The following is a 24,668-nucleotide window of genomic DNA, read 5'->3' as shown; positions in this document are numbered from 1 at the left end:
TATTTATTTTTTTAAACTTTGTTTATTGGATTTTTCCGCAGCAGTATTCAGCATTAAAAAAACATAAGGTACAGAAAAGCTTTCTAAAGCAACCAATAAAATACAACAGTCTTCAATAGACACATTCAATTATCACCCCAAACATGAAGACCTAAAATTAAAAACAAAATATATAACTCTTGATGTATTATAAATCACCAACACTATAATACTTCTATAATACAGCCAGGAAGCTATTTAAGTACTATTTGGGGTTATAGGTTGTACATAAACTGGGTCATGATAAATGCAAATATAAGAAGCATGTTGTAGACTTACCCCGTCAATTTGCTGCACAATTTCGACAATCTCTCTCTAATGGCACCTTTCTTGGACTTGAAGATAGTGACCAATTGTGGTGTGTAGCGATCCAGAGCATCTAAGAAGTCTGTCTCTAGGTGTGTGGTGGTGATCCGCAGCTCCTCAGTTAAACTCAGCATAAACCTACAACACAGCAAACCACAGAACAAAATGCAGTGACTAAATACATTTGAACCAGTGTGTAAATTAGGAAAACATTTGGTTAATGGTCCAAGCCAAAGATTTAATGCATGTTATTATCAGTACTTGTCTCTCTTTAAAAAGAGCTGGCCACCGCTCCTTCATCGCTGCCACTGGAGGTTTGTCCACCTCAAGCTCCCGTCTCCGCAGTGCAAAGGTCTGGTCCATCATCACTGCAATGCCACTTTCACTGGGGTTCCATTTTTTCATTTCTTCCACTAAGTGCTTTCTCTGCTCCTCTAGCGTAGCTTCATCCTTCCCGTCAGGGAGATCCGGTAAGTAATTTGCCTCATTCCTTTTTGGTCTTTTGAGGCCTCTGGCTGCAGTGGCCATCTCCCTCCATTTATAGCAACCTCCAAAAAACGTCCTACTTTTCTCAGTTTAATCTGTTGTTAAGCTGTGACGTTGCGCCCCGTCAGAACAAGTTCTGGGTCAAAGTGTGTATTTTGCCAATATGCACAGTGCTGTTTCCCTCGCTGTTTTAACAGATCTGAGACTAAAATAACTACTAAAGTGTCATTCTACCGGTTTCCTAGCAACGACAAAGAGAAGAGGAAATGGTTATTTTATACATATATAAATATATATATAAATGGAAATCCCCGTTTAATGTGTGCAGAGGTTCATGCTGCTGTCCCCAGTATTATTCCCCACCAAACAGCCGAGAGTCGCTGGTGCATACAATAGGCTATACACAATATCCTGGCAGGTTCCCCACTGTGATCACTGTCCACTGTGTTCATTAGAGCAGTGGTTCTCAATCTGTGGGCCGGGCCGGGAGCCCCACATGATTTGGGGTGGGGTGACAGTAAAGTGACAGGGACTTTTAAGACCTAAAATAAATATATTAAAGAAAATTAAAATGTATTGACATAAAAGGTGTGAGTGACTTAATTTGCTATTTGTTCTGTATCAATGTTTGTGCTTCTTCCACAGCTCCATGATGAAGACACTCAGAGGAACGCCTAGACTAGACTAGACTAGTGAGGCCTGTCTGTCACCCTCAAATAAAAGTAATTTCACTCAACTTTCTTGTTATTCCTGGTCTAATGTCATGAGAGGTATGGAGCTGTATAGTGTGAGGGAGGGCAGTACAAACAGGCAAAATCCAAAGTGAAAACAAAATGAGGTTTATTCAATAACTCAGGAATAGGCAAACATTAGGCAACTTGCAAAATAACAAATCGTCCCAAAGGGAGAATACTGATCCAGCCCAAAACTATGTCCACAGTACTACTTAACATCTATGCAGTCTTGTCCACTTTGACTCCTTCAGGGGTCCAGCTCCTCTCGGTCCTGCTTGCTGAGTTTGTTTGCTCTGATATCTAGTTTCCCAGCTCTGCCTCAATTAGGTGCCTCAAACACCTACACCTGTCTCCTGGTTTTGAGGCACCGTGGGAGTTGTAGTTCTTTCTACAACGGCCATTTTGGGTGTAGGAATGTACCACCCGTCCCCTCGTGATGCCACAGCAGCCACACTGGTTTCAAAAACTGAAATACTGTGCGACTCGCTCTCTGATTGACTGTCTATTTCTCTCACTCAAATATATGCTGTACTCTACAGCAATTATAATTTACAACTAAAAAGAAAAAATAATGTTAACTGAAATAAAAAAATGTAAAAAGAAGACTGCAAAACTAACTAGAATTGCAGGTAAACTCATCCTCCATCCAAAAGTTTCCCCAAGGAGCTTACTGGGGAAAAGGAGGTGTGTCAATTATGGGCATCACTTCCTGTTGTCAGTCATCTTACAAATAAATGCATAGAATGTCTATATGTATGTCTGTAATCCTGGTCAGAAATTACCTCCTGGTGGCGGCCGATGATGGCTCATCATCCTACCGCGCCGCCGCCTCCTCACCAGAACCCGATCCAGAGACCACATCACCCCAGTCCTCCATGACCTTCACTGGCTCCCAGTAAAACACAGCATCGATTTCAAGATGCTTTATCACCACCTACAAGGCCCTCAACAACCAGGCCACCCGCTACCTCTCTGACCTCCTCCAACTGGCGTCCCCTGCCGTTCCCTCAGGAGCCAACCTCCTGGAAATCCCCCAAAAAACAAACGCACCTGGGGTGACAGGGCTTTTTCAGTTGCAGCCCCCCCTCTCTTTGGAACTCACTCCCACCTCACATCAAAGCCACCCCCACCCTTTTCAAAGCCTCCCTCAAAACCCACCTTTTTCGCTTTCCCCCCCTCAACTCAAATCATATCTCCCTTTCTGCCGTTTAGTCTTAGCTTAATGTTTTTCTCTTTGCGAAATAATTAGGCTTTTAACTATTTCTCTCCTAATAAAGTTGTTTATTTTCATTTGTTTTGTAAAGCGACTTTGGGTACTATGAAAATCCACTGTTACTTGCACTATGTTTTTAATATGAAGATTGGGAAAACAGTTAATGGTATGTCATATATTTTTTTATTAAAATCATAAATATAATTAACATGGAGGCCAGTATCCACATTGAGCTTTAAAATGTCATCAAATTTAAAATCTTGTAGCTTATTGCTGGCAAAAGATCAAAACAACTACTAATAGCACACATTAACCCTAAAGGCTTATTTAAAATGTATACCAACCACCATATTGCATTTATTCAGTCACAGGTTCAATCCCTGCACCATTCAGTGCTGTACCCTTGAGCTAGAAGATAAGCCGCTATCTGGTCCATTGCTCCAAGATAACAGTGTTATCTAAATAATACAAATATCAAGATTAGAAATGTTTACACGGGCCTAGACCGTGGCGTCGCGGTCTAGGCACCCTGGTTGAAAATCCTTAATAGCAGTGTGCCGCGGGTTCGCGTCCCGTTCCCGTCGGCCTTTCCTGCATGTCTTCCCCCATCTCTCTCCCATTCTTCCTGTCGCAATACTTTCTCTGTCCCTCTCCAATAAAGCATAAAAATGCCCAAAAAAAATCTTTAAAAAAAAAAAAAAGAAATGTTTACACGATATACATCACAATTAACTGATTCATTGGTTCACGTCTACATTACATTTAAAAAAGCAAGCAAGTACAAATAACCAAACATGATAGGCAATAATGTGCTGTTATCAACTGTTGGGATCGTACTTTTTGTGCAGAGTTGAAGAAAGTGATGCCTTCTGTAACAGCATTACTCATAGCAGAACATTTAAATTATTACTGTAAACATCCTGGAAAATATTTTGTCTTAAATATTGCATCCAGGCTTCTTATTTAAACTAAATCGCAGTACCCAGATTTGCCAACAGCTGACATTCTCTAGATTTGACAAATACTGAACTATGAAGGCAATGTATTATTATTTTATATTTTAAATATATGCATAGTGTTATGGTTGTGGATATCAATTTATCAAATGGGCTGATTTGGATAATGCATGGATATAATCCATTTACTGGCTGCATGGACGCATACATAGAACGTTTTTAACCTAACTTCAAGGTTTATATTGTGCTGCAGTAAGTGTGTGCCGAGACAGGAATGAATAGAATAGCCAAAGAATCTGCGGTCTAAAAATGCATATTGCGTAGTGTAGCTGCACAATGAAACATGTCCCCCTATCTGAAATGCAGACCAATCATGTGAACGCAGGGCTGCGAAATAAATTAAACCAAGAAATCAAATTGCATTAGGCCTATTAGACTACTGCAAATATCCAACTGAGATTGCGAACCAGTGCGGCCGTACATCCATGATGGTTGATGTATCATGTATCACTCCCCTGAATATGGCTCAGACTTTTACATCTTTAGGAAACAATCTTTGGCATTACTCCACACTTGTATTCCCTGCAGGGAGAAGGAGAGAGACAGACAGAAAGTGAAAGAGATTAATGACTAATGACATGATCCAAAACATTTAAAAAAGGTATGAAAAGTGAAATTATTTTGTTAAAATGTTAAATGTTTTTTTCTATATTCTCAACTTTTTTGTTTAACCATAAATATCACTTACCCTACCTTTAAAGTCTTACTGTGTAACATCCATTTTAATAGTCTTTTTGTCAACACCTGCAGTTGCTCCATTGTCTGTTAGAACTGCGATTCCCATAATTCAGTTTGCTATAACAGAAGTACCGCTCCAAAACTAATGCTGCCTAGAGCCGAGGATATTTGACGTTAACTTAAAACAGTATGTAATAACTTTTAAATAAATACCTGCATTTTTGGTGCGAGGAGCAGACACTCGCAAACCCCAACAAAGTTGTCAGAAAACACATTTATGTGTAATGGTTATTGTGAAATATATACCAGTGAAAGATTACATCAACAATAATTGTTTAATTGAAAAGGTTACACAGTATGACCTTAAGAAAGACCAATAAAAGGCTTGTTGTTGTGCACCTGCTGGTGGATGAGCTCACCTTCTTACACATGCTGACTTGCATGACGGCATAATTGATGAGTGCCTCACGGAGGTCTTTGTCCTTCTGCTCATGGAAGCGCTGCATGTCCACCCACGCCCCCTCAACATGCTCTCTGCAGCACACATCCAGAGCAGCACATCATTATTGTGGCTTTTTTTTTTTTTTACTCATTTAGAGTAGTAGACCATTGGTTCTCAAAGTGGGGTCCGGGGACCCCCAGGGGTCCTTGAGGGAGTACCAGGGGGTCCCCAGCTAAATGATGGATAGTTAGGAACCAAATGGACCCTCATGGGTCTGTAACTCTGACGGTGCGTTTTAACAGCGGGCGACTCTCGGGCGATGCCGGGCAACATCGCCCAAAAGATAAAGAAAGTCTAGAGCCGGCGATCAGGCGAAGTGGGCGGGGGGGCGATGAAAGATGGATTTTCTTTATCTTTTTGGACGATGTCGCCCAGTATCGCCCGCTGTTAAAACGCACCGTAAGAGTGTACAAATGGAACCAAAGGAACCCAAACGGTCCATTTGGTTGCATTTGCATTTGGTCCCAGAGATAGAAATGCCATTAAATGGGGGTCCGTAGCCTAATGCATGTCAAACTGGGGGTACTTGAAATTAAAATGGTTGAGAATCACTGCTAGAGCTGTAAAAATCCTCTTATCTTGTCCCGGGCATATCTTTTCAAATGGGGGTCCGCGGGCTAATAAGTGTTAATTTGGGGGTCCTTGACATGAAAAAGTTAGGGAACCACTGCAGTAGACAATATATTTGACCACTTTTTCTTCCCAATTTAGTCATTGTGCCAATGAATTCCTCCCCCCACACACACACACACACACACACACACACACACACACACACACACACACACACACACACACACACACACATGTATGCGTTGCTGCCACTGCTGTTGCACCCTACTGGCTCATCTGGCAGTGAGAAACTTCAACGAGAGGACACAGTGTGTACAGTGACAAATATCACCCCCCCCCCCCCCCCCCCCCCCCGCCTGGCTTCCCTCCACCGAAAAGGGGCCAATTGTGTTTGTATAGACGCTCGACAAAGCCGGATGCACCGCAGTGGATTCAAACCCCTACACTCCACGGTGGTGGGGGGAAGGTACTTTACCCATGGACAGTTGGTGGAAAAAGTACTCAAATGTTTTGGTGGAAAAAGTACTCAAATGTTTTACTTAAGTAAAAGTATCAATACTGCAATGTAGAAGTTCGGAATTCAAAATTTACTTGAGTACAAGTACAAAAGTATTGGCAATTTGGCATCAAAATATACTTACAGTACCAAAAGTAAAAGTGCTAAAATGTTTGAAAATAGCAGATCTACAAGCTCACAACGCGTCGCGATGCGTTGTGAGCTTGTAGATCGGCCATTTTCAAATAGCCTATGTATAAAATAGGGCTGAAGTGGTTACTGTATGTTTTATAATAATGTATATCTGCAAAGTAACTAGTAACTAAAGTTTTCAAATAATTGTAGTGGAGTACAATATTTGCCTCTGAGATGTAGATGTAGTCGAGTAGAAGTAAAGTACTGAAAACTGGAAATACTCCAGTAAAGTAAAAAAAATACCGTACAATTGTACAGTACAGTACTTGAGTAAATGTACTTGAACAAATGAACCAAATGTGTAAAGGGCCCATTTGCACACTCTCAAGAGTTATGGGGGTCTTGAAATGAGTACGTTTGAGAACGACGGCTTTAAAGTCATGTCCAGCATTACATTTAGAAAGTAATCGAATGACTGAATCGGGCGTAGAACAGGAGTCTTTGGTACTCACTGGCACTCCGCTGTCTTCTCCTTCACCGTCTCTTCTCCCTCCACTATGAGCTCTTCCAGCAGCTGGAGTCTGGCCTCCCTCTGTTCAGGAGCCTCCTGGCCAAACAGCTTGTTGGTCATTCCTTTGAAGGAGAACGTCCGCACAATCTGAGAGACCACAGACAGACCGACAGAGAGAGAGAGATACCCAGACAGGGTTCATATGGCTTTCCAGCCTGATCTCACAGAATGTAGTATACATTGCACGGACCCAGTGCACGTCATTCCGGTGCGTAGTCGCCTAGAAAACACGAAAATCCGTGCATATGTACGGCGAGTCCCACGGTGGGCGTAATCAGTTGCAACCCGGGAAAAAAACGGAAGCAGAGCAGTACCCACAACAACATTTACGATTCTGTGCCTATCGGTACATACTGTAACTCAAACGGCGCTGAGTAGGCTCGAGGGAACGTCGCAACGTTCAGGACGGCAACTCGCTCGCTTTGGCTCGCTCGGTGGTCCCTCACGTGGCTCCCGTTCCCTTGAGACTGCGCGCCTCCGAAATGGTTTAGTCCAGGGGTCTTCAACAGGGGGTCCGGGACCCCTAGGGGGTCTTTAGAGTTACTACAGGGGGTCCGCCAAATCTTTGTGTGATATGATTTTTTTTTTTTACCTTAACCACTTGAACCCTAGCATCCCTTTTCTGAGGAGAACTTTACCAAAAAATAGCAGATCTACAAGCTCACAACGCCTCGCAGCGCGAGGCGTTGTGAGCTTGTAGATCGGCTATTTTTTGGCAAAGAGGTGTTTGGTGTAGAGGGAAAAAAGAGCAGACCAAGTAAACAAAAAAAGTTTAATCTGAAACACAATTTTATACAATCTAGAGGGGGTCCCTGCTTCATCTCTCTCTGCTTCATCTCTCTCTCAGCTAGGGGGTCCTTGGCCTGAAAACGTTGAAGACCCCTGGTTTAGTCAATGGGGGAGATGCGAGGCGGCTATGCGCGAATTTTCGGGGTTTTCCATTTGTCTATGCACGGAATGACCATTCCGTGCAATGTATACTAAGGCGTGTGGGATCGGGTTGGGCTTTCCCAAAAGTCTAATCCACGCACATTTTAAACACCATGCCAAAATGCGCAGTCCCAGCGTTTTAAAGGGATATTTCACTTTCAAAAAAACTTTGGGTAATTTTATCGTCTACATAGGCTTTTGTGAGCCCCCCAGACAGTTTTTAAGTTGCTCGATTCAGTAGATATTTGATATTGATTTTATCAGACACGCCCCCTTCCTATACAAACCCATTATAACTTCAAACTCCATTTTTAACATGTTAGATTCATCAAAAACACCCGCCCTTGGTTCTGGTGACTCACCCTGCCCTCCTAATACGCGAGGGGGCCGTGTTTTTTCGATTACTTTTTTCATTTATTTAATTTATTTTTTTTATTGTATTTTATTTTTTTCATTTTCCACAAAAAATATTAAAAAGAAATGAAAAAAGTAATTGAAAAAACACGGCTCCCTCGCGTATTAGGGGGGTGGTATGAGTCACCAGAACCAAGGACGGGTGTTTTTGATGAATCTAACATGTTAAAAATGGAGTTTGAAGTTACAATGGGTTTGTATAGGAAGGGGGCGTGTCTGATAAAATGAATATCTAATATCTAAATATTGAATCAAAAAACTTAAAAACTGTCTGGGGGGCTCACAAAAGCCTGAGTAGACGATAAAATCACGAAAAGTTTTTTTGAAATGAAATATCCCTTTAAGCACCTTACAGCTTCAGTAAACCAGCATCTAATTCCAGCTTGTTCTTTCTTGTTTTTATTATTCCTTTTTGCTTTGTTGAGCAAAGAAAAAAATAAGTAAACCATATCTGCATTATGTTAAGGCGCCAGTTTGTGTGTTTGCGTCTGAAACAAGCCACTTGGTCAAGCTTTAACTTATAAAGTGTGTTGGACCTCCAGGTGAGAAGTTGAACAGGACCTACCCCTGTAGCCAGCTCATCACGTTGCTGCTTCTTGGAGATGAGGTCCTGAGAAGCCACCTCCAGCTCAAACTGGGTCAGTTCGTGCTTCCTGCACACTGCTCTGCAGAGAGGAGAGGCAGAGGGAACGGTCTGAGAAACCATCATCACGCACTACAGTGGATGTTAGCATGGTTCAATCCATTAATTAGTTAATTAGTAGTTAGTAGTTAGTAGTTAATTAGTTAACAGTGGATGTTAGCATGGTTCAATCCATTAAGACCGGAAAGCATCTGTGTCATTTTCAGATTTGGCTATTCAGTGGGGCTCCTTGGAACAACATATTTTGAGATCCGCGGCCAAATGCATATCATTTTGGGGGTCCATGACATGGAAAAGTTGGAGCACCACTGATATAACAACAGATATGTTTTTACATTTTTTTTAATTTAGAAAACATTTTTAGATATGCATTTGGCTGCGGTCCCCATGTCAAAATGTTTTGTTCCAGGGACCCCCCAGAAGCAAAGATTTGAGTTACAAATGTTCGCTTATAATAATAAAATATATATATTCAAAGATTTGCAAAAAAAATCGTGATTTTTCAAAAGAATTGCAGATCTACAAGCTGCTATGAGCTTGTATATCTGCTATTTTTTTAATAGCCAAAGAAATCGATAAAATGACACAGATGTGTTCTACATTCCAGTTGAAGAAATCACAGATTGAGCCTTTAACCTTCGCTTTCATGAAATATCCGAGACCATTAGGTTTTTTTTTTGAAAGATGCTTCTGAACATGCATTTTATAGCTAGTTTGACCAATTCAAACATTATTTAATCTGGTCTATTCTATTTCCAGTTTGAACACTTCAATAACTCTTTCATCTTAAAACAACTAATAACCGAAACATCTTGTAAATACTATAGGCTATGTTGTAGTGGAGTAAAAGTACTATATTTGCCTCTGAGATGTAATGGAGTAAAAGTAAAAGTATTTAAAATTGGAAATACTCCAGTGAAGTAAAAATAGCTCAAAATTGAACTTAAGTACACTACTTGAGTACTTAGTTACTTTCCACCACTGCGTATATGTGATTAGGTGAAGCGACCAGCTCAAAAGTTTGAATAGCTTACCTTAGGGCTTCGGCGTAAAAGAGATACTCCTTCAGCTGGTCTGCATAGTGCTCCTCTTCCTCCAAGATGTCATCTATTGAGGCAGCATAGCTACAGTATCGAACAGGACAATTTGCACTTGTTCACTGGAATGTCAACAACAGATTCACTTCCATCACTGCCCGGGGTAGCCCAGTCGGTACAACGCTCGCCTTTTACTATCGCAAGGTCCTGGATTTCAGCCAGCCAGTGTTCATTTTGACAGCAAATATTGATTTAGTTTTAGTCATAGTCTTTTGAATAAAATTCCATTTAGTTATAGTCATATTTTAGTCATCTGAAATGTTATAGTTTTCTAGATTTAGTCGACTAAATATCATAATATTATAGTCGACTAAATCTACAGTTGATTTAGTCGACTAAAATGCATTTTCGCGGGCCTTGATGGTGTCGTAATGGCAGATTTTACACTTGGTTGCTTGCTGAATATAGCCGATCTACAAACTCACAACGCGTCGCAGCGCGACGCGTTGTGAGCTTGTAGATCTGCTATTTTCAGAGCACAACACCCGAGCGCAACCAAGCATAAAATGACTTGTCTTTTAGTTCTACTCTGGATCTCTTCTCCACTAGTCCCTCACTAACATTTTAGTCTAGTTTTTATTTGATGACGAAATTGTCAGTATATTTAGTCCTAGTTTTAATCATCATAGCTTATTTTAATTTAGTTTTTGTCAGTAAAAAAAGGTAGTCGACGAAATCAACACTGCATCCAGGGCACCGCAAACTCAGTGTATGAGAAGCATGGTTTGGGTAACTAAGACATGCTGTAGGTACTGGGAGCTGAGGGTAGCTCCCCCTTAGCAAAACATCTACCAGGGGTCTAGCGCATGGTAAAGGGGATAGATGGCCCCATTGCTCAGCTGAAAATGACAATAAGCCACTCTGACCCATGTCAAAAATGAGTGTGGAGCAATGGACCCATCGCTAAGCCCCACCCACTCCACTCTGTCAGACCAAGGCTTCTACTTCTCACCCATTGACTTGTACATTTGTATGTTTTAAATGATTTGTACCTTTTTTTACGATTACGGTGATTAGTATTATTGCCATCGCCTAGGCTGGTGAGTTGTGTAACTTTCCCGACGTTAAGCTTAGTATGTGTTCAACAACACAGCCAACACAGATTTCAGCTTGGGAAAAGGGCCAAAAAATGCGCCCTCCAAACCGCTTTCTGGGTATGTGGAATCTGTTGCTGGTTCATAGTCACCATTGCGTTATCGTGGTATTTCTATTCTCGCTATTAGGTTGCAAATGATTGTGTGTGCGGGCGAAATAACATTGACAGCTATGACAGGTGACGGAAGCTTGCCAAACCATATGCCAGCTTAGCAACGGTTGCTAAACTATCATTCGACAATCGCTTTTGGGGTGGGGTTTAGCCAAGGGTCCATTATGACCTTAAACGCTGACAGTACTGCTGGTCTTCTATCCTAAGAAAGTAGGCCGGGAGAGGCTTATTGTCGGTATCAGCCGATAAAGCGGGAGTCTGTCCCCGTTACAATGCTCTAGACCCCTGGGATATGGATTGCTGAGGTAGAGCGCCACACCTACAGTACCATCAGCTCCCAGTACTTACTGCACCCAAGCCGTGCTACTCATACACTGAATCCTAGCAGGTGTAACTAGTCCCTGTTCAGACAGCTACAGTAGAACGAGGTGAATGCAATTAACATCCTGGTGGGATGGAAAACCAGTAGTACCAGGTGTTGGGAACCACTGCTTGGGTATGTGATATAAATAGACAGTTTTGAACTGGTCAACAAGCCAAAACGAGCACGAGGTAGAATCCATTACTCACGCATCCATATGGTGGCCGGCACTCTGCAATCCATCTCCCATCTCTTTCTCTATGGCGCTCCACTCACTGCAATGAGCACACATGGATGTGAGTGCACTTGTAACAAGCACATACTGTATCTATTAGTCATTAGTCTTTCTACTCATGATGCACAGCCACTATCTTATTGAATATTTGCATTATACACACTACTGAGGCTTTGGATGCAAATTACTTTTCTACTAGATGAAAGAAGGATTCTCATGTATGTACTTCTTATCCCCCAATTGACCACATCTAGCTAAATAACCTGGGTTATCATATAATTATCCTATATCATATATATCCTCTTAGGTGGAATAAGTAAATTACATTTATGTGATGGCGCAATAGGATAAAACCAATCCCTCAACCTGATCAAGATATTTCTAGACATAAATCGTTTTTTATAAATAGTTTTAGTTTTTTTTTACTGTCAGATAATTGGTGTGATACCTGAAGACTCTTCCATAGTTTGCATGAACCTTGTAAACGCCATATAGTCGGTCTGCAACCCTCTGGAAGAGGAAGAGAAGGTGGATGTAAGTGTTTGTGAGATTCAAAAATCCTACTTCAACAAAGGCTTTAGTTGATGAGTGTGTGTGTGTGTGTGTGTGTGTGTGTGTGTGTGTGTGTGTGTGTGTGTGTGTGTGTGTGTGTGTGTGTGTGTGTGTGTGTGTGTGTGTGTGTGTGTGTGTGTGTGTGTGTGTGTGTGTGTGTGTGTAAAACAGTATGTAACTTACCGCTCGCACTCTAAGAAGCTGTGAGGTGTGAGACTGCAGTTCGTCACTGTAGTGTTTCATCTCCACAAAACGTCTGATAGAGATAATGGGGTGGCTTTCAGGATTGGTGTTAAAGTGGTGACTTACAGGTTAAAGTAATGATTTGATTAATGCTAGCGATTGACCAAGATATGGATACCTTTCAAACATATCTTGGTCAATCGTTTTCATGTTTTTGTTACTCATGTTTGTTTTCTTGACCACGATGTTAAGAATATAATTTAGATGGATATTTAAACGGATGGTAGGTTCATTGCTTATCTGATATGCTATAGTTTCAATGTACAGATTGTTCTTTCGATAGTATATTGTTTAGACCAGGGGTCTTCAACAGGGGGTCCTCAGAGTTACTACAGGGGGGGCCGCCAAATATTTGTGATTTTTACATTAACCACTTCAACCAAGCATCCCTATTCTGAGGAGAACTTTAGCCAAAAATAGCAGATCTACAAGCACACAACGCCTCGCGCTGCGAGGCGTTGTGGGCTTGTAGATCTGCTATTTTCGGCAAAGAGGTTTGGTGTAGGGGGGAAAAAAAGAGCAGACCAAGTACAGAGTGGGTCAAGTTCACTTAGTATGGACGGTTTATGTGGTTAAAAGTCTGAAAACACACATTAAAATGAATCCAACACTGATGACAGTGCTGTCAAACAAGTCTATGAAGCTATCTATGAAATCTATGAAAAGATTATATTCTATACAATATATTTTGGGGGTCCCTGCTTTATCTCTCTCTCAGCCAAGGGGTCCTTGGCCTGAAAACGTTGAAGACCCCTGGTTTAGACTGATGCTAGGTTCTTGGTTTGCCTGGGATCCTATGGTTTCTTGAGGCACTACTATAGCTGTCTCTCTGCATTCGATGTATGTGATTGCCTTGCTTATTGTAAGAGCATCTGCTAAATGCCTAAATTGAAATGAAAATTTTAAATTGATTAGAGAATCAGTCTCAGTCTCAGAAATATCCCTGGTTCAATCCCTGGTTCAATTCCTGGAAAATAGCAGATCTACAAGCTCACAACGCGTCGCGATGCGACGCGTTGTGAGCTTGTAGATCTGCTATTTTCAAATAAAATCTTGCGGGCAAATTATAATAAGCAAATCTGGCAACCCTGATCAGCACTGCACACCAGCATATACCAGCAGTTCCCAACCTTCTCTGTATCAGGACCCACTTGCAAATCTCGAAAGCGTTCGAACAGCCCAACCATCGGACCACTTAACGCTGCCGTGTTAAAGGACGACTTCACCCATTTTTCAACCTATCTTCATATAATTGGCCCTCACTAATATAAAATAGCACCATTGTTTTCCTACTCGGTCTGTCTCATAGGAGGGCTGTGGGCAGTTCAGAAACCCGCCTACCAGCGACAATATCATTAGGCAGATTATTCTTTTTTTAAAACAAGATTTACAACAATGGCTTCCATTATACACTAGCATTCCCGGAATAGAAAGCCTGCAGTTTCTATCAGCTTGGATTCCCCTTGGTGAAGTCGTCCTTTAAGTGGTCCGATGGGTGTGCCGCATGCATTTTCAGAGCATGTTTATTTTAATGATCAATCGATCGATTGATTGATTGTGTTCCGGCTTGGATCAATGGAACCAACATAGTGTACTTTAAGTTCCTATTTATCCGTATCATAATGAACTCTTTTTTTTTGTGCAAGATTTTGGAGAAAAAAAAATTAGTGACATTTAAAGATATATACACTATATTCATGTTATTTTATCATAAAATCGTACATTTTTTGCCAATTATTTGGGGACCCGCTTGCAATATCCACACGGGGCAAGGCCAACAAGTGGGCCCCCGGCCCACAGGTTGGAAATCGCTGCACTATGCCACTCATATCCCACAGGCAAATGCACAACATTAGCCTGGTTACCAATAGGAACGTACAGTATTTATTGGCGACTGAAAATCAAATGGCCTGAGATATCTTATACTGTGCAAAGGGGAGAAAGATGACTTACTTATCAGGGCTCCTGACCCTGAAGGTGGCACTGAGAGCTCTCAGCCTGGAATCTACCTACAAAATAAACACACAGTCAGTTGTATTTTGCGCTAGATCTTCTAACTTTTGTTTAACCCATTAACACATTGACTGCCTAGATCGAGTTAACTCGATATTAGCTTTTCATCACTTGCCTGCCAAGATCGAGTTAACTCGATTTTAGCAAAAAAAAAAAAAAAAATTAATTTGACCCAAAGATATGAATTTTCGAAGATCTTTACTCTCATCCACTTCCTTGTTAACTTAAAACTTTAAAATTTTGTATCTCGGCTCCGGAGTACTTTTTTTTTTTTCATTGAAAAATCTCTGGCATGAATAACAATAGGCAGTGAAAATAAGACCTGAGGCCGATTCTAAAAATGTTGAATTACAAATGTTCGCTTAAAAAAAAAGATATATAGTTTAAGTTTGTTATGGGGGAATCATTACCTGGGAAATGAGGACTTACACTAGAGTGGGATGTTATATAATATAATAAAATGCGACTGAGCTACTGTATAAGATTTAATAAGATCTAGAGAAAATATAGTATGTTTTAACCCATTAAGACCTGGAACGCATCTGTGTCACTTTAGATGTCTTTGGCTATTCAAAAATAGCAGATATACAAGCTCATAGCGCGGCACCGAGTGCTTGTAGATCTGCTATTTTTGAAAACATTTTTTTTTCTTTTTTCCAAAAACTTATGATTTAGATTTTTTTTAAAGAATCGCCTCAGGTCTTAATTAAAAAAACGTGAATCTAGGTGAGGCCAGACAGAGGTAACAGCTACTGTAGATAAGGAGGTACCTTTGCCTGAAATCCTGTCTCATACACCATGTCCTTCCAGCCATGTTCCTGCCAATGTCAGCAGACACAACACTGGAATTAGTTAAGAATTCACCTTGAAATGAATGAATGAGCCATGTTGAAATGAATACAGACGGAATCAAGAATTAGGCAGGCAAAAGGACCCAACCAAATGTAAATGTCCTTTTCTTGTGTCATTTTCTTTTTACCACTTAAACCTTTAAGACAGGGAAGGGAACGCATCTGTGTCATTTTAACATTTCTTTGGCTATTCAAAAATAGCAGATCTACAAGCTCATAGCGCGGCACCGAGTGCCGCGCTATGAGCTTGTAGATCTGCTATTTTTAGAAAAATCGTGAAAATGTGTGCAAATCATTTTTAACTCAAATCTTTGCTTCTGGGGGTCCCTGGAACAAAATATTTTTAGATGAGAGGGGGTTCGCGGACAAATACATATTATTTTGGGGGTCCTTGACATGAAAAAAGTTTGAAAACCATTGAAAATATAGCAACATAAGTAAAAAAAAAAATAGGATAAATGTTTTTTTAGGATTTAGAAGACATTTGTAAAATCCCCAGAAGCAAAGATTTGAGTTAAAAACTTTCGCTTTAAAAAAGTATATATATATTCAAACTAAAGATTTGCACACATTTTCACGATTAAAAAAAATAAATAGCAGATCTACAAGCTTGTAGCGCGGCACTCGGTGCCGCGCTACGAGCTTGTAGATCTGCTATTTTTATAGAGCCAAAGAAATCTTAAAATGACATAGATGCGTTCGTGGGGGTGGAGCCTGGAGTCAGCAAAACCAGCTAACTCCGGTGGACTTCGCTGGTTTAGCTGAACATTTGAGGATCCAATGGAGTTAGCTGGTTTTGTCAGAAGCGCTTTTTAATGCTTTTCATTGGCTTTTTTTTTTACCAACACACAGATGTAAAGCGTGTTCAATGGCCCTGATAGATGGAAAAAAATGCAAAAGGGTCAAAATGGAGTTAGCTGGTTTCTGCCGGACAGCAACGAGGGTCTGTACTTGGCCCACTCTTTGTCCTCCTCTACACCAAATCTCTTTGCCAAAGACAGCCGATCGAGCTATTTTTGCCAAATGTTCACCTGCCCAGTGCCCACAATGTAGCAATACTCTGTTACAAGTAAAAGTCCGGAATTCAAATGTACTTGAGTAAAAGCACAAAAGTATTGCTATCAAAATGTACTTAAAGTACCAAAAGTAGAAATTACTCATTATGCAGAATGTCCCATTTCACAAAGTTTTCAAATGTATAAAAATCTTTTGAAAATAGCAGATCTACAAGCTCACAATGCGTCGCATCGCGACGCATTGTGAGCTTGTAGATCTGCTATTTTCAAATGGCCGAAGTGTACGTACATAGGGCTGAAGTGGTTTTGTAATAATTATCAAAATCTACAATGTAACTAACGTTTTCAAATAATTGCAGTGGAGTAAAAGTACAATATTTTCCTCTGAGATGTAGTGGAGTAGAAGTAAAAGTACTGAAAATTGGAAATACTTGAGTAAAGTAAGAATACCTTAAAATTGTACTTAAGTACAGTACTTGATTACATGTACTTAGTTACTTTACACCACTGCCACTGCCCACAATAGGGACCTAGGATTCATGTGGTAAAATGATAGTCACGCAGACAAAGAGGTGATGACAGGTACCTCGGTCAGAAACTGATAGAGGATCTTGTCGTTGGAGAGGACAGGATGTGACGCCACACGAAGCAGGAAGTTCTCCAGTCCGACCCGCCGGCGCTCCACGAAATCTGGGTCCATGTTGTCTGCTGACAACTTGTGCCATACAAACTCTGCCTGTAACACAACACAAGAGTTACGGTTACCATTTACGCTTGGAGTCGACAAGTGTTGAATGACACATCGCACAACTAGGGTTGTCCGATATTGGCTTTTTTACCGATAACCGATATACCGATATTGTCCAACTCTTAATTACCGATACCGATATCAACCGATACCGATATATGCGGGGATTATTGCGATTAGGGTAAGCTCAAATGTCATATCACACACACCATATACAGTAAGAACTCCTGTAACTTATTTATAAAGCAAAAAAAAAAAAAAACATTTTTTTTTCAAAAACCGATACCGATATTTTCCCGATATCAATTTTTATGCTAATATCGGCCGATAATATCGGGAGGCCGATAATATCGGACATCCCTACGCACAACCAAAAAAATATGTGGCGGACTAGGGATGGGACGATGTGAAAATTTCACGTCACGATTATTGTGACCAAAATAATAGCGATTTACGATATGATGGCGTGCAGTCTCAAGCGAACTTGAGCCACGTGAGGTACCACCGAGCGAGCTAAAGCGAGCGAGTTGCCGCGCCGAATGTTGCGAAGTTCGCTTGAGCCTACTCAGCGCCGTTCGAGTTATGTACCGATAGGGACAGAATAGTAAATCATGTTTTTCCCCTAACTGCCACTCAAAGTGACTAAGGCCAATCACAGCACGTCCTTGCACAAGCATATTGGCCAATCACAGCGCGTCCTTGCACAAGTGGTATAGGTTTTGGGATCACGCCTCAGAGCCGGAGGAGGCGTCTACCTTTATATGTCTGTGGTCGTGTACCTGAAATGAAAGGCCTTCCTTCAATGGAACAAACGCTTCATAATATGATGCAGACTCTGATTGGTCGGGAAGACGAGAGGCGCAAGACCACATTCACTTCCTTGTTAGCATGTTCGGCTGAGGCTGTCGACAATATGAATGCTCTAATCCAGTGGTTTTCAACCTTTTTCATATCAAGGTCCATTATTTATTCGGCATTTGAGCCACGGACCACCGTTTGATAAGATTTAGACTCTCGGACCCAAAACTTAAGACTATTTTGTTATCGTTACGGTTCGATACGATTTTGTCCACAATTCCATGATGTATTGATGTTGGTACAATAGGAGAGATAACAGGCCAACGTTGATCAAAATAACAATTCTTTGCAGATGTTTAACAATAATTTAACTCTTGAGAGCGTAAAATGAAACCAAATGGACCCGTAAGGGTCCATTTGGTTTAATTTTACGCTCTCAAGAGTCAAAGATCTAATAAGGGTCCATTTGGTTACCAACTCTCCATCGTTTAGCTGCATGGGGACCACCTGGAACCCCCTCAAGGACTACTGGTGGTCCCCGGACCACTGGTTGTGAACCACTGCTCTAATCTCGGACAAGTAGTGCGACACGTCGCTCCAACCATACATTAGGCTTTACAGTGTACTTGAACCCTCCTTTATCTGATTTTATCATCGTTAACATGGTAAATGAATGGTGCATTTATACAGACCACCTTTCTCCCAAGCACTTTGCAATGTGCATTACATTCACCCATACACACAAACTTTCACTCACCGAAGGGGGGAGGAAACCATGCAAGGAACCAAACCTCATGCTCATCGGGAGCAGGTTGGGGTTAAGTGTCTTGCTCGAGGACACTTCAACATGCGGCCAGGGGGGGAAGCCGGGGATTGAACCGGTTCCCAGGACGGCCGCTCTGCCTCCCGAGCCGTAACTAAATGAGCAGGAGCCTCGGACAATGGGAGTTATCCGTTGAAAACACACAGTTAAGCCATTAAGACCGGGAACGCGTCTGTGTCATTTTAGATTCATTTGGGCAATTCAGAAATAGCAGACCTACAAGCTCATAGCACGGCACTCGGTGCCGAGCTATGAGCGTGTAGATCGGCTATTTTCTTTAAAATTGTGGGGGAAATTTGTGCAAATCTTTGAATATATATATATATATTTTTAAAGCAAATGTGTAACTCAAATCTTTGCTTCTGGGGATTCCAAAAAATGTCTTCTACATTCTAACAGTTTTTTTAAACCACTCATGTTGCTATATCAGTGGTTCTGAAACTTTTTCATGTCAAGGACCCCCAAAATGATGGCCGCGGACCCCCCCCCCCCCATCTCAAAATATTTTGTTCCAGGGATAAACTTTCACGATTAACCCTTTAAGACCTGAAGCCGATTCTACAGGTCTCCTAAATCTCAACAGTATTATGAAAAACGTATGTTTCTATATCAGTGGTGCTCAATCTTTTTCATGTCAAGGACCCCCATCAAAATATTTTGTTCCAGGGACCACCCAAAAGCAAAGATTTGAGTTAAAAATGTTCGCTTTAAAAATATATATATTCAAAGATTTGCACACATTTTCACGAATTTTCAAAAATAGCCCAAAGTGTAAAATAATGCTTTTTAGCTCAAATCTAAAAATGAGACATTTCCAGGTTTTAATGGGTAAAAAAAAAAAATGGAAAGCCAAAGAAATGTTAAAATGACACAGATGCGTTGCCCGGATCAAACGGGTTAAACTCACCCTCTTCTCGGGCAGAGGAGGCACAACGATGAAGGGATAGGTGACAAGCAGGTAGTTCCTCAGAAGCTCAAATTCACTGTACCTCCTCCAGAGGGAGTCGGGGGCCTGGCCGTGACCTCCAGTGATCGCATCCATTGCACTTTAGGGAGGGAAAACAAACAAACAAACAGAGGTACGTAATGTATATTGTATGTTATGCAATATTGTATATTATCAGGGGTCTTCAACAGGGGGTCCGGGACCCCTAGGGAGTCCTCAGAGTTACTACAGGGGGTCTGCCAAATCTTTGTGTGATAGGATTTTTTTTGGGGCGGTGTAGCCGCCCCCTATAAGTGAGTTTTGGACACTGACCAATCCTGCACCGTGATTGGCCAATAGTCTACAACGCATTGTATACCCCTAACCCTTCCATTGTTAATGCAAATCGATACTTTTGCAAAGTCAGCCAATCACATTACAGCTAGTGTCATCACCACTAACTAATGTGATTGGCTGACTTTGCAAATTCAGGACTGTGATTGGCTAGCGAAACACATGACACATGTGCAGCCCTATGAATAGCAGTATGGACTTTAAAAGAAGTCATTTATCCTTTCTTTAAAGTGAGTCATGTTGTGATGACCACACACCGCCCACTTCACACTGGGTGTGATTTTTTTTTTACATTAACCACTTGAACCCTAGCATCCATTTTCTGAGGAGAACTTTGGCCAAAAATAGCAGATCTACAAGCTCACAACGCCTCGCAGCGCAAGGCGTTGTGGGCTTGTAGATCGGCTATTTTTGGCGAACAGTTATAGGTGTAGAGGGAAAAAAGAGCAGCAAAAGTTGATCTGAAACACAATTTTATACAATATAGAGGGGGTCCCTGCTTCACCTCTCTCTCAGCTAGGGGGTCCTTGGCCTGAAAACGTTGAAGACCCCTGTTGTATATAGTTATGTTTTATAATGTATAAATGATAATCTGACTAGTACATTAAGCAGTTTTACGGACTGTACCACCGGGGCATATCCAGATTTTGGACGACCTTTTGATATATTACCAAACGTTAACGTATAGAAAACCTAAGACTGGTGATGATTGACGACATTTACCCACGGAAACCGCTTCGACGGCGTCGTGTCGCGGTGTCAGCTTGTAGATCTGCTATTTTCTCTATTCTTGCATGACACCGTTGTACAACAAACTATAAAATAGGTCTTAAAGGTGGTTAAAAGCAGGTGGAAAGTAACTAAGTACATTTAACTCAAGTATGGTACTTCAGTACTTTTGAGGTATTTTTACTTTACTGGAGTATTTCCAAATGTCTGTACTTCTACTCCACTACATCTAGGAGGCAAATATTGTACTTTCACTCCACTACAATTATTTGAAAACTTTAGTTTCTAGTTACTTTGCAGATTTAGATTATCATAACAAAACATACATTAACCACTTCAGCCCTATATACATTTCAGCCATTTGCAACTAGCCGATCTACAAGCTCACAATGCGACGCATTGTGAGCTTGCAGATCTGCCATTTTCAAACGATTTTTATACATTTGAAAACTCGGAATGGGACATTCTGCATAATCAGTACTTTAAAGTACGTTTTGACGCCAATACTTTTGTACTTTTACTCAAGTGCATTTTCAATTCCGTACTTTTTTTTCACCACTGGTTAAAAGGAGCCTGTAATTCTCACCGCGTTTCGACAAGGTACACCGTGAAGGTCTCCTGTATGTTCATGGTGTTTTTGCCGTTGCGTTTCTCTGCTTCCGCCACACTGATCTCCATCCTCTGCAGGAGAGTCGAGTCCTCGTCGTCCATCTGAGACAACATCATTGTGGAAAAACATGAATCCATTGAGACCTGATGCCGATTCTACATGTCTCCTAAATCTCAACAGTATTCTGAAAAACGTATGTTTCTATATCAGTGGTGCTCAAACTTTTTCATGTAAAGGACCCCCAAAATGAAATGTATTTGGCCACGGCCCCCCATCAAAATATTTTGTTCCGGGGACCCCAGAAGCAAAGATTTGAGTTAAAAATGTTCGCTTTAAAAATATACATATTCAAAGATTTTAACACATTTTCACGATTTTTCAAAAATAGCAGATCTACAAGCTCGTAGCACGGCACTCGGTGCCGCGCTATGAGCCTGTATATCTGCTATTTTTGAATAGCCAAAGTGTAAAATAATGCTTTTTAGCTCTAAATGAAAAAGTGACACAGGTTCCAGGTCTTAATGGGTTAAGTTACAGTGTAGGTAGAGCTGTCACGATTATGAGATTTCACTTGACGATTATTTGTCATACAAATAATTGCGATTAACAACGTAATTGTGTGGCTTTAAGGCCTTGCCAACAAAAGCTGCACGGGGCAGATATGACAAAAAACTTGAATACACGAAGAAATGACCGACATAAATAATCTAAATCAATAATGTACAAATAATGCCCCGTTTTATGGCCAGAATACACCATATTTAATATTTTATACTCAAAATCTGTTACAAAATAGTGGACAAATAAAATCAAACTTTTCATAAATTGTGAGAATAACAGATCATCTGCTATTTTCACTATTCTCGTGATCAGTGGTGGAAAAAGTAACTATATTTTATATAACTATAAGTAAAAGTATCAATACTGCAACGTAAAAGTCTGGAATTCAAAATGTACTCGAGTAAAAGTACTGGTATCAAAATGTACTTAAAGTACCAAAAGTAGAAAGTACTCATTATGCAGAATGTCCCATTTCAAATATATATAAAATGTATATAAATCTTTTGAAAATAGCAGATCTACAAGCTCACAATTCGTTGCATCGCGACACATTGAGAGCTTGTTGATGTATGTTTTGTAAAAAAATTATGAAAATCTACAAAGTAACTAAAGTTTTCAAATAATTGCCTCTGAGATGTAGTGGAGTAGAAGTAAAAGTACTGAAAATTGGAAATACCACAGTAAAGTAAAAATACCTCAAAACTGTACTTAAGTACAGTACTTGAGTATATGTACTTAGTTACTTTACACCACTGCTCATGATAATTCACATAGGGCTTAACGTTGTTAATATCAGCATGATGACCATGATGGCAAAAACATTGAGGGCTAGCAGAGAGGGTACACGCGCCGCCTAGTGGTCTGTAAATGCAATGATCACATTTTATGTGTAGTTTTTATTTCTATAAATATGCTGTTAATGATGTGAAATATATCAGAGACACGCATTCCCAACCATTCAAGCCATAGGCCCTACCAACTGTAGTAAAAAATAACGTTAAAGGATGTCATTCTGTCTCAGAATAGCTCTGGTCCATGGCGTTAGAAGGAGTTCTCCTTAACCTTAGCTATGTTACTTTTCAGCCGTTCCCCGCTTACCTCCGGTAGCGCAGGCTGCGAAGCCTCTCGTCTTTAGTAACAATAAAAAATACACTTTCACTACTCACCAAAACAAAGACGGTTTTAAGATGTTGAGCGCCTACTTTCCTCAGTGGGAACACTCGTTTAAATGCTGACCCCCACCTCACGTCTAAAATACACTTTTTGGCCAGAACACACAATATTTTTAGTTATTCCACTGCGCTCCCTACAGGTTTGGTCAATAGAAAAGTTCGGTCGACCAAATCTGTAGAGGGCGCAGTGGAGTAACTAAATGTATTTTCCATTCGTTGAAATATTTTCTTTTCTGGACAAAAGGTGTATTTTAGACGTGAGGTGGGGGCTCCAAGTGTTCCCGCTAAGAAAGTAGGTTTTCAACATCTTAAACCCGTCTTTGTTTTGAGTAGCGAAAGTGTATTCTTTATGTTTTAATAGAGATGAGAGGATGCGCTAACCTAACGGCTTGAAAGTAACATAGCGTTAAGGAGAACTCCTTCTAACGCTATGGACCAGAGCTAGTCTCAGCACAGACACAGTGACAAGCTGACTTCTTGCATCATGTTAGCTATAGAATACAACTCTCGTAGACGTATTCATGATTCTGACGTTTTCAATCTACGAGAGTTGTAGGGTTCACCCCCCATGGACACAGGGACTTTCTGCACTATGCCCCGCAGACACTCCAAACATGTACAAATTGAAAATAAAGGTGCTTACCACCACGCCCCAAATGTTAACTCCCGCTACGGGGTAGTAGTTTAATGTAATAATCCATATCTTTCAATAAAAAAGTGTTTTAATATCGTCTGTGGCCGAACGCCATTTTTTCACCCTCGTTTACTTCCTGTTTACATGTAGTGTAATTCCGGGTTTCACCAGATGCGCCCCGTCACTACCCGTCACTACCGCCCATTGGGAACTTCCGACAGAATCGGCCACAGACGGCATTAAAACACTTCTTTATTGAAAGATATGGATTATTACATTAAACTACTACCACGTAGAGACAGTTAACATTTGGGGCTTGGGGGTAAGCACCTTTATTCTCAATTTGTACACGTTTGGAGTATCTGCGGGGCATAGTGCAGAAAGTCCATGTCTCCATGGGGCGTGAACCCTACAACTCTCGTAGATTGAAAACGTCAGAATCATAAATACGTCTACGAGAGTTGTATACTACAGCTAGCATCATGTGATGATGTGTTGTATGTCGTTCTTCATGTTTGTTTTGTGTGTTATTTACCGTTGTGTTCTTGATGTTTTGTGCTTCATCATCAAGCGGTTCATGGTGTGATGATGATGATGATGTGGTCGTAGTTGCAGCTGCTGACTCTTCTCTTCTCTCATCATCATCCGCCATCCTCCCTGATGTTGTTTGTTGATAGCGGCGTTGCCATATTTTGTGAGAGAAATAAGCAACCGGTTCTTGGGAAAACAAGGCCAAAAGAAGCACAATGACATGAGCACTTTATAAACCGATATGCTATCGGGTATTTGGGTATTTGCAGATCTACAAACTCACAACGCGCCGGGATGCTCGTATACCTGCTCATTTTAAAAACTCTTGCAATAATTGTTTTTTCAAACATTCCAACACCACAAATGCTCCCTGGTACAAAACATTTATGAAAATGTTTGAGAACCACTGGTTTAGATAATACTGACAAGATTTGGAAATAAGCCTAAATAAGTAACTACACTTTATAAACAA

The 24,668-nt window shown here is 40.8% G+C and overlaps 1 protein-coding gene across 1 annotated transcript; it reads right to left on the bottom strand.

Annotated features, from left to right (window-relative positions):
• Positions 1-3,571: 3,571 nt before the first annotated feature.
• Positions 3,572-24,309, bottom strand: LOC311040463 (sorting nexin-4-like). The gene is made up of 14 exons (XM_084050769.1): positions 24,201-24,309; positions 21,275-21,399; positions 19,588-19,726; positions 16,898-17,047; positions 15,215-15,262; positions 14,385-14,440; positions 12,372-12,444; positions 12,085-12,146; positions 11,611-11,676; positions 9,771-9,860; positions 8,659-8,758; positions 6,691-6,836; positions 4,892-5,006; positions 3,572-4,316 (listed from the first exon to the last, which is right to left on the bottom strand). Exons 2-14 carry the CDS (start codon positions 21,397-21,399, stop codon positions 4,269-4,271), a joined length of 1,218 nt encoding a protein of 405 aa, XP_083906895.1. The 5' UTR covers positions 24,201-24,309; the 3' UTR covers positions 3,572-4,268.
• Positions 24,310-24,668: the final 359 nt, after the last annotated feature.

This window comes from Gymnoscopelus microlampas (assembly GCF_963454915.1).
Source record: "Gymnoscopelus microlampas genome assembly, chromosome: 24".
Classification (NCBI taxonomy): domain Eukaryota; kingdom Metazoa; phylum Chordata; class Actinopteri; order Myctophiformes; family Myctophidae; genus Gymnoscopelus; species Gymnoscopelus microlampas.
This window is presented reverse-complemented; position numbering and strand designations above follow the sequence as displayed.